The sequence below is a fragment of the Macaca mulatta genome, chromosome X (genome assembly GCF_049350105.2).
Source record: "Macaca mulatta isolate MMU2019108-1 chromosome X, T2T-MMU8v2.0, whole genome shotgun sequence".
Classification (NCBI taxonomy): Eukaryota; Metazoa; Chordata; class Mammalia; order Primates; family Cercopithecidae; genus Macaca; species Macaca mulatta.
This window is the reverse complement of record NC_133426.1, coordinates 90,503,110-90,520,805: the sequence shown is the minus strand read 5'-3', so window position 1 is coordinate 90,520,805 and position 17,696 is coordinate 90,503,110. Positions and strand designations below refer to the sequence as shown.

At 36.3% G+C, this 17,696-nt stretch overlaps 1 protein-coding gene across 7 annotated transcripts in view; it reads left to right on the top strand.

Moving 5' to 3' along the window:
• RPS6KA6 (ribosomal protein S6 kinase A6) overlaps window positions 1-17,696 on the top strand; it is a 130,463-nt gene that overhangs the window by 90,103 nt on the left and 22,664 nt on the right. For all 7 annotated transcript variants that reach the window (XM_077988374.1, XM_015127735.3, XM_077988371.1 and 4 more), the window contains 2 exons: window positions 728-804; window positions 2,260-2,377. In XM_077988374.1, the coding sequence (XP_077844500.1) occupies window positions 728-804; window positions 2,260-2,377 (195 nt within the window). The remainder of the gene's footprint in view (window positions 1-727; window positions 805-2,259; window positions 2,378-17,696) is intronic.

The following is a 17,696-nucleotide window of genomic DNA, read 5'->3' as shown; positions in this document are numbered from 1 at the left end:
TTCTAAATGAAAAGAAAATGGCCTTATTTCATCTCTTTATTTTTCTAATGAACTCAATAATTTTGTAGCTAAATCTCACATGAATACATAACAAACATATTGTTTGATTTTTATTAACACTGGCACCAAAAAACAGCTTCCTAAATTGTTGTATGAAAAATTAATGAAGCCATTCAGTATTTATCGAATGTATACTTGTGGTCCAGAAATATACTGCTCTTTTCAAGACATTGGCCTTGTATGGTAAAATATAAATTCATTCTGCTTTTGTGAGATCATATATTATCTTGCCATATCTTGTGTAGTAAAGAGGCAGTTATAGATGTTAAAAACACAGGCTTAAGTAAGACTTCGTGTTCTGCTACTTACTAGTTTTGTAATGTTGGGTAAGTTACTTAACATTCACTTCAGTTTCCTCATCTTCAAAACTGGAATATTATCTACCTCATAGAATCAGTGACAGAATTAAAAGCCTCAGTACTGTATATAGTATACATTAAAATCACTGTGCATATTAATCTTAAGTTTAGATTTCTCTATATCTGGTTTCCTAAGAGGAGGAGAGAAAACTCATTGAGGTGTCAGGGATTATGTCTTTACGACAAGTGCATAAAATGGTTGAAGTTTTTATATAATGAACTTTTGTGAGATTATTAGAAGTAAAACAACTTCTTTAGGAGAAAATTGAGTTTATACTAACACCATATAATGAGTATTTCTTTCTTAGGTTCTTATGCAACAGGGATATGATGCTGCTTGTGATATCTGGAGTTTAGGAGTCCTTTTTTACACAATGTTGGCTGGGTAAGAAACATATATTCAAAAGCATTAACATTGTTACTTGAATTTCATCTGTATATCTTCATCTAGAAAGAGAATAGATTAAAATAACTTTAAGGAAAATGCCATTTACATTTCAAAATATCTATATTGATTGTTACTTATAAAATTTAAAAAACATAAAGCAAGGTGTAGAATGAGGCACTACTAATTTATGACATAATAATTTTAAAAGGCAATTGTCACCCGGAACTAAAACTTTTAAAAATAAAGTGCATTTCTATTTTGATCTTGAAAATATTTACTTAATCATAAAATAATTTCATGTTTCACCAACAACTTGCCCCCTGAACTTGTTGATACTGTGTTGATTTTTTTCTAAGCACTTGAATTCTAACTATTCTGGCACTACAGGTTTAGTAAGATTGTGCAAATCTATATAGTAACAATAATAAACTGCAGAAACACACACAACTACCTTCCCTTGAAATCATAAAGAAAAGCTCACAACAAATGTAATAACAATTGGACTATGTTAATGTTGATACTTTACGAATAATACGAGTACTATTTTATTCTCAATAATGAGCAGCACTTTTATTTAGAAGTGAAAACTTATGACTGTAGAAATTATTCTGTGAGGGTTGTGATAGAAAAAATGGCCAAGTTTAGCAAGTAATTATAATGTACTTAGACATAATATTTTAAAGAGTGCATTTAGTGTAATTTAAATATGCTTGACATACCAAGAACTCTATGAATATGTTATAAAAATGGTGACTCTAAATTGTTTAATGGCTTGGTGATAATTACACATCTCAGTACATTTAATATACTTTTAGGTATTACAAATTTATGCAGAATATTTAGTTTTAGACCACAGTAAATTTAAAGGTAGCTAAAGTTTGCATATCAAATACAATTAATCTACATGATTCATCTACATAATAAATGTAATGGCTATGGAGTTTTGTGTCGATATAAATATTTACGCAACCAAGTTTTCATAGATATTAATAAAAAGTAATGATAACCATTTCCACTGATGATAATGATGAAATGTTAATGACTACATTGAAACAAAACAATAAATACATTATGAATATGTGAAATTAATATTTTCTTTGTACTAGGTATATTTGTTTGCTAACCTATGCTGGCATATGTGTGTTTTAGTATTGTCTAGTTTTAAGACTGAAGCTTTACATGAAAAGCCACCTTTATTTTATTTTACATTGATTAGCTGATCAATGACAAAAGAAAGAATTGATGTAAGCAATATTCTCCATTTTATTAAAAATTTTATTAAGGTTAGATTTATGGTTTGAAATATAAAATTTGACCTTAACAGTGAAAGAAAATGTGAGATGATATTCTTACTCGCTGAAGTAAATATTTGCATGTAGTAAATATTTGTATCTCTTTCATTTTTGGGGTATGTTACCCTCTAGTGTCTATTAAAATCTGTTTTATTAATAGCTACACTCCATTTGCTAATGGCCCCAATGATACTCCTGAAGAGATACTGCTGCGTATAGGCAACGGAAAGTTCTCTTTGAGTGGTGGAAACTGGGACAATATTTCAGGTGGAGCAAAGGTATAAATTATAACGTTTTGTTTTGTTGCACTCATGTTAAATTGCTAAAATCCCTAAGTTACAGCTTGTGTGTGTTTGCAGGGTATCTAATGGTATCATATGTGTTTTTAATTAACACATCTATGAGTGAATTGAACAATGTACAAAGGATAACTTTTGGTTTTACCATGTTTCTGGGCCACCTTCCTTTCTGATCAGTTTACATATGTGCAGGGAATATTAACTAGTTCCTGTATTAACCAAAACCAAAAATATAAATTTTGGAAACAGGATATATTTAAAGCCAACTAAAATTTATTTCTAGATTTACCATGTATTTCCATATCATTTTCTTTTCACTCAGAAATTGACTTATGTAGACAATTTTTATAATGCTAACAACTTCTTAGAGAATGAATGGACTATGTATCTGTAGCATCTGGATATTCATTCCTGATGTCTTAGAGTGGTCCAATAGAAATATAATGCAGGTCAAATACATACTTTAAAAATTTCTAGTAGCCACATTAAAATTTTTTTAAGTGAAATTAAATTTAATAATATATGTTGTTTAATCTAATATATCCAAAATACTATTACTTCAACATCTAATCAATATAAAAATTTAGGTATTCTATATTTATTCATACTGAGTCTTCAAAATGTACTATATATTTTATACTTATAGCCGTGTGAATATGGACTACCCACATTTTAAGTACTTAATAGCCACATATGGCCAGTGGCTGTCATGGTAGTGAAGGTTCAACATAACTGGCCTTATTTATTTTGGGGAAAAAATAGTCAATCAAGGCTTGAAAACTAATTTCTTACATTTGTAATTTTTAAATTTTAAGTTTTAAATGAAAACTCATCGCTTGTCACCATGTGGCTTTTAGGTCCCGGAAGCTTTTAAGCTACAATTTGAAGTAGAACACATTTTATGACAAAAGTAATTGCTTATAGTTAATATGTGCTAATTATCTCAAGAACACTAGCCAATTTGTAGAATATATTGCAAAGTAACTCCAGCATCCTGATCATTGTCAGGATAAATAAACTGGGGATTTGTCACTAAATTGTAAACATTAGAAAAACAAACAAGGGATTCTGTTTGGATCTTAACCTTAGTACAAGTATGCCGTGTGGTATAGTAGAAGGAACACTTGAATAGAAGCCAGGAAAACTGAGTGGTAATCTTTCTTTGGTTCCTTATAACTCCAAAATTCATTTCTATTCAATTTGGTTTATTTGTAATTTGCAAAATTTCCCCATGTAATGTGATTAGAACTATTAGTATTATTCATTAAATATGTATTTTCTAGTCATCCAGTTTATGCTTCAGAAAATACAGTTTACCAAGGATCAATTTTAATGTTTAAAGCCATGCATATGATTCTCCTGTGTTCCTTTTAAAAACGTCTGCTGAGATCAGGCTGTTGACAGTTCCTGGTTGGCCCACAGTTACCCATGTCAGTTACCCTCCGTTAACATTTCCAAGAATCTTTGTCGGACAAGTTCTGCACTTGCAAGGTCTTTTATTTATCTATCTATCTATTCATTTATTTATTTATTATATATTTTTATATATACACATATATTTACTATATATTATATATTTACATATATTTATATATATATTTATATATATATATATATTTTTTGAGACAGAGTCTCACTCTGTCGCCCAGGTTGGAGTGCAGTGGCGCGATCTTGGCTCACTGCAAGCTCCGCCTCCCAGATTCACGCCATTCTCCTGCCTCAGCCTCCCGAGTAGTTGAGACTACAGGTACCCACCACCATGCCTGGATAATTTTTTGTATTTTTTTTAGTAGAGATGTGGTTTCACTGTGTTTGCCAGGATGGTCTCGATCTCCTGACCTCGTGATCTGCCCACCTCGGCTTCCAAAGTGCTAGGATTACAGGCGTGAACCACTGCGTCCCGTCTCCACTTGCAAGGTCTTTAAAGTAGAACTCTTTTTTTATTTTTTATTTTTCTTTAAGGGAGTTAGCCCATTGCCAAAAGGTTTACTGACTTAAAGCTGGAAATGTCTTTCTAAGATCTAGTTCCAAGGACTTCTCCACAGCTAGGTGAGACTGCCTCACACCAGTATTAGGTGATTCTTTGTTTGGATAGAATAGAGCATTTTCATCTTGTGTTTAAAGCAATTTGTTTGCCTCGGCTCCTCACCACTTTCTATACCAGTCTCCCATTACTAACCTAGTTATGCCTATGCAAAACAAACAAACAATCAGAAAAAGAAAAAGCTGATGGTGATTCCTATAGGTTTAAGGGCTTAAATCTCAAACTTTGGGTTAGGAGTAATGGGAGTGTGCTGAAAGGGCAAGCAATAAAACAAGTCATACCAAAAAGCCACATTGTTCTCTCCTAAGCCCCAACCTCACTCCACTCCTGTGGCCAGTGGTCCCAACAGAAAATAACTGGAGAAATTGAGCAGGTCAAAGGATTAGGGAACTAAGCGTTATGTGAATTCACTAGCAAGATGTACAGAATGCTTGTGTTTATATTGTTTTTTATGGAACTAGCAGAATAAAACTGATCTATTTTAAAAATGCAAAAACAATCTGCTGAAATAGATGGGGACTTAAATGCCAATTGTGCTCAAATTTTCAATTTTCTATGTTCCATGAATTTTAAGTTTAGGCCTGTCTGGTGTTTAAGTAATAATGCATATTAAAACTTAGTTTTATTCTTATGTCCTCTTTTAGCCTGGTAATCTGGAAAACTTCTCATAGAAAAAGATATTAGGGATATTGTTTACATATTTCATAAGGTCTCTTAGATAATCCCTTTTTATGGATCCGGTGACTTTAGTTCTGTCTTTGAAACTTTTCTAGGAGCTATGAGGACCTTTTAAGAAACTATCTCATGTACATTTTAACAGTTCTACTGCTTACCTTTGTTTTAAACTAGCCATGAAAGTAAACTGTTGTTCAGTTTCCCATAACCTCTTAAACTAGTACCCTTTAGTTGTGAGAACTGTGACATTTGCTGTCCATCAGACATAAATTATTTATTGCCTCTTCGTTTGTCTCTTTTAAAAAGATTAACTTCTACCCATTGAACAATCTCTCACCATCTCCTCACCCACCACTCCCCATCCTCTGGTAACCACTATTCTACTCTCTATTTCTATGAGAACAATGTTTTAGATTCTCCATATAAGTGACATCATGTGGTATTTGTCTTTCTGTGCCTGACTATTTCACTTAACACAGTGTCCTCCAGGTTAATCCATGTTGCCACAAATGACAGGATTTCATTCTTTTTTATGGCTGAACGATATTTCATTGTGTATATACACACCATATTTTCTTTATCAGTCCATGTGTTGATAGACACTTAGGTTGATTCCATATCTTGGCTATTGTGAATAATGCTGCAGTGAACATGAGCATACAGATAGCTCTTCTACATACCGATTCCATTTCCTTTGAATATATATCCAACAGTGGGATTACTGGATAATATGGTAGAATTTTTTGAGGAACCGCTCTACCGTTTTCCATAATAACTGTACTAATTTGCATTCTCACCAGCAGTGTGTAAGGGTTCCCATTTCTCCACATCTTTGTCAACACTTATCGTTTGATTTTTTTGATAGTAACCACTCTGATTGGAGTGAGGTGATGTCTCATTGCATTTTTTTTTTTTTTTTTTTTGAGACCGAGTCTCACTCTTTCTCCAGGCTGCAGTGCAGTGGCGCGATCTTGGCTCACTGCAACCTCTGCCTCCCAGGTTCAAGCAATTCTCCCACCTCAGGCTCCCAAGTAGATGGCATTACAGGCAGGTGCCACCACACCCAGCTAATTTTTGTATATTTAGTAGAGATGAGCTTTCACCATGTTGGCCAGGGTGGTCTCGATCTCCTGACTTCGTGATCCGCCCACCTCGGCCTCCCAAAGTGCTGGGATTACACGCTTGAGTCACCGTGCCCAGCCCCCATTGCAGTTTTGATTTCCATTTTCCAGATGATTAGTGATTTTGAGCACCTGTTCATGTAGCACCTGATGCTTTATTTTGTCTATTTGGTGAGGTCATGGTTCCCTGAATATTTTTTTTTTTTTTGAAAAGTATAATGTTTTTATAAATTTTAAGTTCTGGGATACATGTGCAGGATGTGAAGATTTGTTACATAGGTAAACGTGTGCCGTGGTGGTTTGCTGCACCTGTCAACCCATCACCTAGGTAATAAGCCCTGCATGCATTAGCTATTTATCCTGATGCTGTCTCTCCTCCCGCCCCTCCCCCAACAGTCCCAGGTCCTGGTGTGTGTGGTTGCCTTCCCTGTGCCCATGTGTTCTCATTGTTCAGTTCCCACTTATGAGTGAGAACGTGGAGTATTTGGTTTTCTGTTCACCTGCGTTAGTTTGCTGAGGATAATAGCTTCCAACTCCATCCACGTCCCTGCAATGGACATGATAGTTTTTTTTTTTTTTTTTTTTTTTTTTTATGGCTGCATAGTATTCCATGGTGTATATTTACCTCATTTTCTTTAGTCTACCATTGGTGGGCATATGGGTTGATTCCATGTCTTTGCTATTAATAGTGCTGCAGTGAACATACACGTGTATGTATCTTTATAATAGAATAATTTGTATTCCTTTGGGTATATACCCAGTAATGGGATTGATGGATCAAATGGTATTTATGGTTCTAGATCCTTTAGGAATCACCACACTGTCTTCCACAATGGTTGAACTAATTTATGTTCCCATCAACAGTGTAAAAGCATTCCTGTTTCTCCACAGCCTCACCAGCATCTGTTGTTTCTTCTACTTTTCCTCTACTGTTTTCCCATTACTATTTGGTATGTACTTTATAACAGCACTTACCACATTCTGCCTGGTCATATATTCACTTGGGTACATTTTTGTTCTTCACACTTAGGGAGCCTTAAATAACATATTTATTTTTGCATTTTCTATCACATCTAGCATAATGAGTACTCAATTGGATACACTTTCATAAGCTAATCATTTCTTCTGGTATATCTTGCATTGTTAATTTACACAGCAAGTGTTTTTGATATATTTTATACAGCCGTTATCCTATTATGAGTGACTATAATTTGCAGTAAGCAGTGAGGTTTTACATAAATACTTATTTTTCATTTTGGCTTGAAGTTGCTTTTAATAGAAGATGCTTTTTTCGTGTATTTACAGGTTATAGATTTATAGAGCTAGAAGGCAAATAGTCCATCACCTCATCATTTTGCAGATAAACCAAGGCATATAGAATTTAACTTACACATTAATGAGTGGCAGAGTTGGAACTGATTTTCAGTTTAGTACTCTTTTCAATCCACTCACATTAGGGAAAACTTCCTAGAGGAAAAAAGGATTTGTTAGCTTTTTTCATGCAGATTAAATGGAGGAATGAGAGGTCTGTAACCCTTTAACAATTGAAGGCTCGAAAGAAAGGTATTATTGTTGACTCACTTTGTTTCTGTAGTAATGGACATGAAGTATACAGAACCTTATTACCTGATACATTTTGGCTGTGTCCAAACTCAAAATCTCATCTTGAATTGTAATCCCCATAATCCCCATGTGTCAAGGGAAACACCAGGTGGAGGTAAGTGAATCATGGGGGCAATTTCCCCCATGTTGTTCTCATGATAGTGAATGAGTTATCATGAGATCTGATAGTTTTGTAAGTGTTTGGTAGTTCCCCCTGCATCCATTCCCCTTCCTGATGCCTTGGAAAGTAGGAGCCTTGCTTGTTCTTCTCCTTCTGCCCTGATTGTAAGTTTCCTGAGGCTATCCCAGCCATGCAAAACTGTGAGTCAATTAAACCTCTTTATACATTTCCCAGTTTTGGGTCTGTCTTCATAGCAGTGTGAGAATGGACTAATACATTATCCTTTACATGATCTGTACTACAGAGCAGTTTTCCAGTTAAAATAATACATTGAAGTTCATCTAGAACTTATAGTAGTACCATAGTTTTCAAATGCCTCATGCCAAATTATACTCTTGAAAGACTACACTATCTAAACCAAGCTAGGAAGGTACATTAGCAAATACAATAATTAGAAATCTACCCTTGTTTTTTTCTGAGAGATAATTATTTATTATTATTCATGATCAAAGCAGGCATTGCTTAAGTAGGTATGGAAGTTATTCATTTATACTGAGGATATATGAATTGTTACACATTTGACCAAATAAACATGCTTACAGTAATAATAATAAAGAAGTTTTACCTCAGACACATGATTACATTGAAAATAGAAGTGATTAATTATTAATCAGTATTTTCCAAACTTCGATTTGGAATTAAATTTGAATACTGTGAGAATAGGAAAATTGCTATGCTCCTATATTCATGTGTGTTCAAAGTATTTGGAGTTTTGCTGGCTTTTATCCACTTAAAATGAACATTAAAAATAAGAAACCTGAGTACATTGAGAGGGGCCAAGATGGCCAACTAGAAGTAGGTGCAGTCCACAGCTTTCATGGACAGGAATGAACGTGGTGTGTAAATTCAGCACCTTCAGCTGAAATATATAGTTTCTTGTATTGAGACTGATTAGGCAGACAACTCGACCCATGGAGGACAAAGAATAGCAGGGTGGGATGATGACCCACGCTCAGAGTGGCACGGAGACAAAGGAACCCCCACCCCCAGCCAAGGCAAGTGGTGAGCAATTGTGTGACCCCACCTAGAGAACCGTGCTTCTCCCATGGATCTTGGCAACCCATGGATCAGTAGATCCCCTCATGAGCCTATGCCACCAGGGCCTTTGGTTCGATATATAGAGCTTTCAGGAGTCTCAGTGGGGCAGCTGCTCTGGCACACACAGAGACCCAAGACCCAAGAGTTTTGCATACTCTGGCTCCTGGAATTCTAGCAAGGCAGAAGACTCATCCATACTTCCATCCTAGAAAGGTAATTGAATCCAGGGAGCCAGGGAGCATCATTCTGTGGGACCCACTTCCATGGCACCTCACAAGTTAAGACCCACTGGCTTGGAATTCCAGCCAACCAGCAGCAACAGGCTGGAAGTGGCCTGAGGTGGACCAAGTTCTGGGGGGAGGGGTGGCTACCAACTCTCTGGTTTGGTTGGGTCAGTCATTCTAACCTGCCAGCTCCAGGGAGTCGAGGCAGTCCAGACGAGGAGGAGTCCCTGATGAAGCAGCACAGCAGCTGTGACAGATTGTGGCCACACTGCTTCTTTGAGTGGGACCCCAATCCATCTCTCCTCACTGGGCAGGTCCTCCCTGGAGGACTTCAGCACTTCCAGCCAGGGTTATAGAGGAAGAAATTTGATGTTTCCCTAGGATGGAGCCCCTTGGGGGAGGGGTGGCGCCAGTTACTGCAGTTCAGTCAACAGCCATTCTAGCCTGCCTGCTTTGGGAAGTCCAGGCAGTCCAGAGGAGGAGGAGTTCCCCACAACCCAGCACAGCTGCTGTGCCAGATCATAGCCAGACTGCTTCTGTACCTGGGACCCCTATCTATCCCTCTTCACTGGGTGGGGCCTCCCTATGGGAATTTCAGCCACTCCAGCCAAGGTTATTGGGACAGAACTCTTGATTTCTCCCTGAGATCAGTCCCCAGGGGGAGGGGTAGGCAACATCTCTGCAGGTCGTTGGACTCAGTCTTTCCAGCCTGCTGTCTCTGGGGAGGCCAAGCAGTCAGGACAAGGAAGGGTTCCCCCAATGCAGCACACCTGCTCTACCAAAAAGCAGCCAGACTGCTTCTTAAAGTGGGATCCTGATCCCATCCCTCCTGACTGAGTGAGACCTCCCAACAGGGATCTCCAGACACCTCCTACAGGAGCATACAGGTCAGCAACAGGTCAGTATCCCCATGGGACAGAACTCCCAGAGTAAGGAGCAGATTGTCATCTTTGCTATTTCACAGCCTTCACCAGTGATATTTCCAGGCAAGGGAAAATCAATGAAAGCTAGGGTGTGGAGCAGTACCCCAGCAAACTGCAGCAGCTCTATGGAAAAGTGGCTTGACTTTTAAAAGAACAACAAACAGAAAGCAACACAAAACAACAGCATAAAAAAAAAAAAAAAAAAAAAAAAACACAAAAACCTCACTCGAAAGTCAGCAACCTCAAAGATGAAAGGTAGATAAGCCCACAAAGATGAGAAATAAGGCAAAAATGCTGAAAACTCAAAAAGCCAGAGGACCTCTTCCCCTTCAAATGACTGAGATGGCTGAATTGACAGAAGTGGGCTTCAGAAGGTGGGTAATAACAAGCCTTGTTGAGCTACAGGAGCATGTTGTAACCCGATGCCAAGAAGCTATGAATCATGATAACGTAATAGCTGGTAACAGGAGCTGATAACTAGAATAGCCAGTTTAAAGAGGAGCATAAGTGACCTGATGGAGCTGAAAAATACAAGAACTTCACAATGCAATCACAAGTATCAATAGCAGAATAGATTAAGCAGAGGAAAGAAAACTCAGAGCTTCAAGACTATCTTTCTGAAATAAGACAGGCAAAGAAAAATAGAGAAAAAAAGAATGAAAACAAATGAAAAATACTTAAGAGAAATATGGGACTATGTAAAAAGACCAAGCCTCCAACTAATTGGGGTACCAGAAGGAGATGGGGAGATTGGAACCAAGTTGGAAAACACACTTCAGGATATTATCCAGGAGAAATTCTCCAACCTAGCAAGAAAGACCAACATTCAAATTCAGGAAATCCAGAGAACCCCAGTAAGATACTCCACCAGAAGATCAGCTGCAAGGCACATAATCATCAGATTCTCCAAGGTTAAAATGAAAGAAAAAACATTAAGAGTAACCAGAGAGAAAAGGCCAGGTCACCTACAAAAGGAAACTCATCAGACTAACAGCTGATCTCTCTGTGGAAACCCTACAAGCCAAAAGAGCTTGGGGGCCAATATTTAACATTCTTAAAAGAATTTCCAACCCAGAATTTCATACCTGAGGAAAATAAACTTCACAAGCGAAGGAGAAATAAGGTCTCTTTCAGATGAGTAAATGGTAAGGGAGTTCGTCACCACCAGGCCTGCCTTGCAAGAGCTCCTGAAGGAAGCACTAAATATGAAAAGAAAAAACTGGTACCAGTCACTATAAAAACACATTGAATTACGCAGACCAGTTACGCTATGAAACAACCACATAAACAAGTATGCAAAAGAAACAACTAGCATCATAATGACAAGATCAAATTCACACATAACAATATTAACCTTAAATGTAAATAGGCTAAATTCCTCGATTAAAAGACACAAAATGCCAAGCTGGATAAACAGTCAAGACCCATTGGTATGCAGTCTTTAAGAGACGCATCTCACCTGCAAAGACACACATAGACTCAAAATAAAAGGATGGAGGAAAATTTACCAAGCAAATAGAAAACAGAAAAAAGCAGGGGTCGCAATCCTAGTTTCTGACAAAATACACTTTAACAAAACAAAGATAAAAGACAAAGAAGGGCATTATGTAATGTTAAAGGGTTCATGTCAACAAGGAGAGCTAACTATCCTAAATATATATGCACCCAATACAGGAGCATCCAGATTCATCAAGTTATTAGAGACCTATGAAGAGACTTAGACTCCCACACAATAATAGTGGGTGACTTTAGAACTCCTGTGACAATATTATACAGATTATCAAGATAGACAATTAACAAAAACCTTCAGGACTTGAACTCAGCTCTATATCAAGAGAACCTGATAGGTATCTTTGGAACTCTCCACCAAAAAACAACAGAATATGCATTCTTCTTATTGTCAGGTGGCATTTCCTTTAAAATTGATCACACAAATGGAAGTAAAACATTCCTCAGCAAATGCAGAAAAAAAAGAAAAACTAAAATCATAACAGTCCTCTGACTACAACACAATCAAATTAGAACTCAAGATTAAGATGTTTACTCAAAACCACATAACTACACAGAAATGGAACAAACTATTCCTGCATGACTCCTGGATAAATAATGAAATTAAGACAGAAATCAAGAAGTTCTTTGAAACTAATGAGAACAAAGAGACAATGTACTAGAATCTCTGAGACTCAGCTAAAACTGTGTTGAGGGAAATTTATAGCACTAAATGTCCACATCAAAAAGCTAGAGAGATCTCAGATTAACAACTAACATCACATCAGAAAGAACTAGAGAACCAAGGGCAAAGACACACAAAGCTATGAGAATACAGGAAATCACCAAAATCAGAGCTGAACTGAAGGATATAGAAACACAAACCCTTTTGTCAACAAAACCAGGGGCTGATTTTTAAAAAAACAAAATTAATAAAATAGACCACTAGCTAGACAGAAGAAAAGAGAGAAGAATCAAATAGACAGTAGACACAATCAGAAATGATAAGGGGGATATCACCAGTGATCCCACAAAAATAAAAACAACCATCAGAGAATACTATAAACACCTCTATGCACATAAACTAGAATGTCTAGAAAAATGGATAAATTCCTGGAACATGCACCCTCCTGTGACAACCGGGAAGAAATTGAATCCCTGAATAGACCAATAATGAGTTCTGAAATTGAGGCAGTAATAGCCTACCAACCAAGAAAAGCCCAGGACCAGATGGATTCACAGCTGAATTCTACCAGAGGTACAAAGAGGAGCTGGTACCATTCCTTCTGAAACTATTCCAAAAAATCAAACAGGAGGGACTCCTCCCCAACTCATTTTATGAGGCTAGATTCATCCTGATATCAAACCTGGCAGAGATATAACAACAACAAATAACTCCAGTTCAGTATCCCTGGTGAACATCAACACAAAAATCATCAGTAAAAACTGGCAGATTGAATTCAGCAGCACATCAAAAAGCTTATCCACCACAATCTAGTTGGTTTCATCCGTAGGATGTAAGGTTGGTTCAATATATGCAAATCAATAATTGTGATTCATCACATAAACAGAACTAAAGACAAAACCACAATTATCTCAATAGATGCAGAAAAGGCCTTTGATAAAATTCAACATCACTTCATGTTAAAAAAAAAATGCTCAATAAACTGGGTACTGAAGGAGCATGCCTCAAAATATTAAGAGAATAATATGAGAAACCAACAGCCAATAGCATACTGAATGGGCAAAAGCTGGAAGAATTCCCCTTGAAAACAGGCACAAGACAAAGATGCCCTCTCTCACCACTCCTATTCAGCATATAATTGGAAGTTCTGGCCAGGGCAGTCAGGCAAGAGAACAAAACAAAGGGTATTCAAATAGAAAGAGAAGTCAAATTTTCTTTCTTTGCAGATAACTTGATCTTATATCTAGAAAACCGCATCATCTCAGCCCAAAAGCTTCTTAAACTGATGCAACTTCAGCAAATCTCAGGATACAAAATCAATCTGCAAAAATTGCTAGCATTTCTATACCCCAACAAGAGGCAAGCAGAGGGGCAAATCATGAATGAACTCCCATTCACAATTGCTACAAAAACAATAAAATATCTAGGAATACAGCTAACAAGGGAAGTGAAGGACCTCTTCAAGGAGAAGTACAAACCACTGCTCATGGAAATTAGGACACAAACGAGTGGAAAAACGTTCCATGCTCATTGTTAGGAAGAATCAAAATCAAGAAAATGGCCATACTGACCAAAGCAATATATAGATTAAAGGGTATTCCCACTAAACTGCCATTGATGTTCTTCACAGAATTAGAAGAAACCATTTTAAAACTTATATGGAACCAAAAAATAGCCCAAATATCTAAGACAATCCTAAGCAAAAAGAACAAAGCTGGAGGCATCACACTACTTGACTTCAAACAATACTACAAGGCTCCGGTAACCAGTACAGCATGATACTTGTACAAAAACAGATGCGTAGACCAGTGGAACAAAATAGAGAACTCATAAATAAGACCACATCTACAACCATCTGATCTTTGACAAAACTGACAAAAACAAGCAATGGAGAAACGATTCCTTCTTTAATAAAGAGTGCTGGGGAACTGGCTAGCCATATGCAGAAAATTGAAACTGGACCCCTTCCTTACACCTTATACAAAAATTAACTCTAGATGGATTAAGGACTTGAATGTTAACCCCAAAACTATAAACACCCTAGAAGAAAATCTAGGCAATACCATTCAGGACATAGAAACAGGCAAATATTTCAATGACAAAAATGACAAAAGCAATTGCAACAAAAGCAAACAATTGACAAATGGGATCTAATTAAACTAAAGAGCTTCTGCACAACAAAATAAACTATCATCAGAGTGAACAGAGAGACTACAGAGTGGGAGAAAAATTTTTCAATCTATCCATCTGACGAAGGCCTAGTATTTACAATCTACAAGGAACTTAAATTTACAAGAAAAGAAAACATTCAAAAGTGGGCAAAGGACAAGAACAGACACTTCTCAAAAGAAGGTATTTATGTAGCCAGAAATATAGATAAAAAAGCTCAACATCACTGAACATTAGAGAAATGCAAATCAAAACCACAATGAGATACCATTTCACAGCAGTTAGAATAGCAATTATTAAAAGGTCAAGAAACAACAAATGCTGGCAAGGCTGTGCAGAAATAGGAACACTTTTACGTTGTTGGTTGGAATGTAAATTAGTTCAACCATTGTGGAAGACAGTGTGGTGATTTCTCAATGAACTAGAACCAGAAATACCACTTGACCCAACAATCTATTACTGGGTATATACCCAAGAGAATATAAATAATTTTCTTATAAAGATACATGCATGCATATGTTCACTGCAGCACTATTTATGATAGCAAGATCATGGAATCAACCCACATGCCCATCAGTGATAGACTGGTTAAAGAAAATGTGGTACATATATACCATGGAATACTCTGCAGCCATAAATGGATGTTCTTTGCAGGGACATGGATGTAGCTGGAAGCCATTATTTTTGGCAAACTAACTCAGGAACATAAAGCCAGACACTGAGTATTCTCACTTATCAGGGAGCTGAACAATGAGAACCCATGGACACATATCGGGGCACAATACACACTGGGGCCTGTTACAGGGATCAGGGGAGGCAGAGCCTCAGGATAAATAGCTAATGCATGCTGGGCTTGATACCTAAGTAATGGGTTAATCTGTGCAGCAAACCACCATGGCAGCCATTTACCTATGTAACAAACCTGCACATCGTGCACATGTACCCCAGAACTTAAAATCTGAAGAAAAAGAAATAAATCAATGGAACAAAAATAAAGTCAAGAAATGGACCAACTTAAAATATTTGAGGTCCAAGTTAGATTAAATTAGTAATTTTGGGTAATAATGGTTTTCTTCCAATTAGGTCATCTAACTAAATGTCTGATTATGTATAAGTGATTATTTTTGTCATAGCTCAGTATATTTCTTTTTTAACTGGCCAGCACTAACATATCTACTTCAAAAAAAAAAGTTATTCATATGAAAATGACAAATTTTTTTAAAATATAGATGAGCTTATTTTTCTCTTATTTACCAAGAAAATTTAGGGAGTATTATTTAATACCTCAGATAATGGCACTTTCTCTTTCATTTGTCATTCATCCTCTGCTTTTCATTCAGTGAAGGAGAGTTTGTTATATAATATTGAGGGAGGTTAAAAAGAAATATATTATGTACTCTTAAAACTAGCCTCCATTAAAGAAAGTAACAAAATATTGATACTTTTGCTATGAAGTCATTTGATGAGTTCAACATTCTTTAATAATATCTTTGAACTAATCAGCATTCTGTTAATATCTTAGGAAACAGTGATTATAAAATTTTGTTTTGTATTTATGACAGGGTGACATTTACTACATTATCATTTTGAGCTACACATCAGGATAATCTACTTTGCTTTTGTAAGTCAGTCTTTTTTGACCAGTCTAAATTGACCATCTTGTAAGTTAACGTACCTGTAGAACATCTGTAAATGTAACTTAGTCATATATAACTTAGCTGAATTTTACTCCAAGAGTAATTATATCCCTTTTTTTTTTTTTTTTAACAAAAATGACCATGTATCACAGTTTGCCTGGGAGAGTCCTGGTTTATGCCTTTCACTATTTAAATGACAAATTTTATGGCCATCCTAGCATTAACTGTACCTAATTTATTTTAAGTGCATTTAGTGGATATATAATAAAATTTAACATTTTATACTTCATCATCATTGATTTTTTTCTGGAACAGGGATTTTTATATTTTCCAAGAATGCTGTCTTAATGCTACAAACATTGAGCACTTGCTGTGTCTGTGTGATAGTGGTTACTTTAAAAAGAAAGTAATAATTATATAAAGTTCAGGCATCATATTTGAGTTTAATGGGGGAAGAATGAGAGCTGGTATAGTTTACCAATTAAGATTATGACTCAGGAGTCGGACTGCCTGGATTTATAGCCTGACCCTGTTACTTATGAGCCATGTAAGCTGTGTGACCTTGGGAATGTTGATTAAGCTTTTGTACCTCGGTTTCCACATCTGTAAACTGAAGATAGTATACTACCTACCTCAGTGTTATTAGAAAGATTAAACAGCTTGTCTGTAGTATATAAATGTGTATGTGTATAAAAATAGATTATATATGTGATGCATAGTAAGTGTTCAGTAACTGTTAGGTGATATTGTTAAAAATGTATAAAAGCACTCTAATAGACAATCAAATGTTACTTTTTCAAATTCTCATTACCAATAGACACCTCCAGGAGTAAAATTTAAGACATAGAAGTACATTTTAATATTTGAATAGGCCCATCTCATAAAACTCTTATTTATTATCTCACTTCTATCACTAACTATACTTTTCAAGAATCCCTCAGAATACTCAGGCAAATACATAGAAAAAGTCAGATAAGGTTTAATGATGAGCAGAGTACGACTTTTTTCCTTACTAAATTTTAGTATGTATAGGTGATATATGTTGAAACATATTTTTGATGAGTGGAAGTGTAGGAACTTACACTTATTCTTTTTTTTTTTTTTCCTTTTGGTGAGGACCTCCTATAATTCATTCGTTTTTTATTATTATACTGTAAGTTCTGGTATACATGTGCAGAACATGCAGATTTGTTTCATAGTTATACACATGTTATAGTAGTTTCCTGCACCCATCAGCCCGTCATCTACATTAAGTATTTCTCCTAATGCTATCCCTCCCCTAGACCCCCACCCCCAACCGGCCCCGGTGAGTGATGGTTCCCTCCCTATGTCTATGTGTTCTCATACTTACGAGTGAGAACATGTGGTGTTTGGATTTCTGTTCCTGTATTAGTTTGTGGGGAGTGATGGTTTCCAGCTTCATCCATGTCCCCGCAAAAGCCATGAACTCATTCTTTTTTATGGTTGCATAGTATTCCATAGTGTTTATGTGCCACATTTTCTTTATCCAG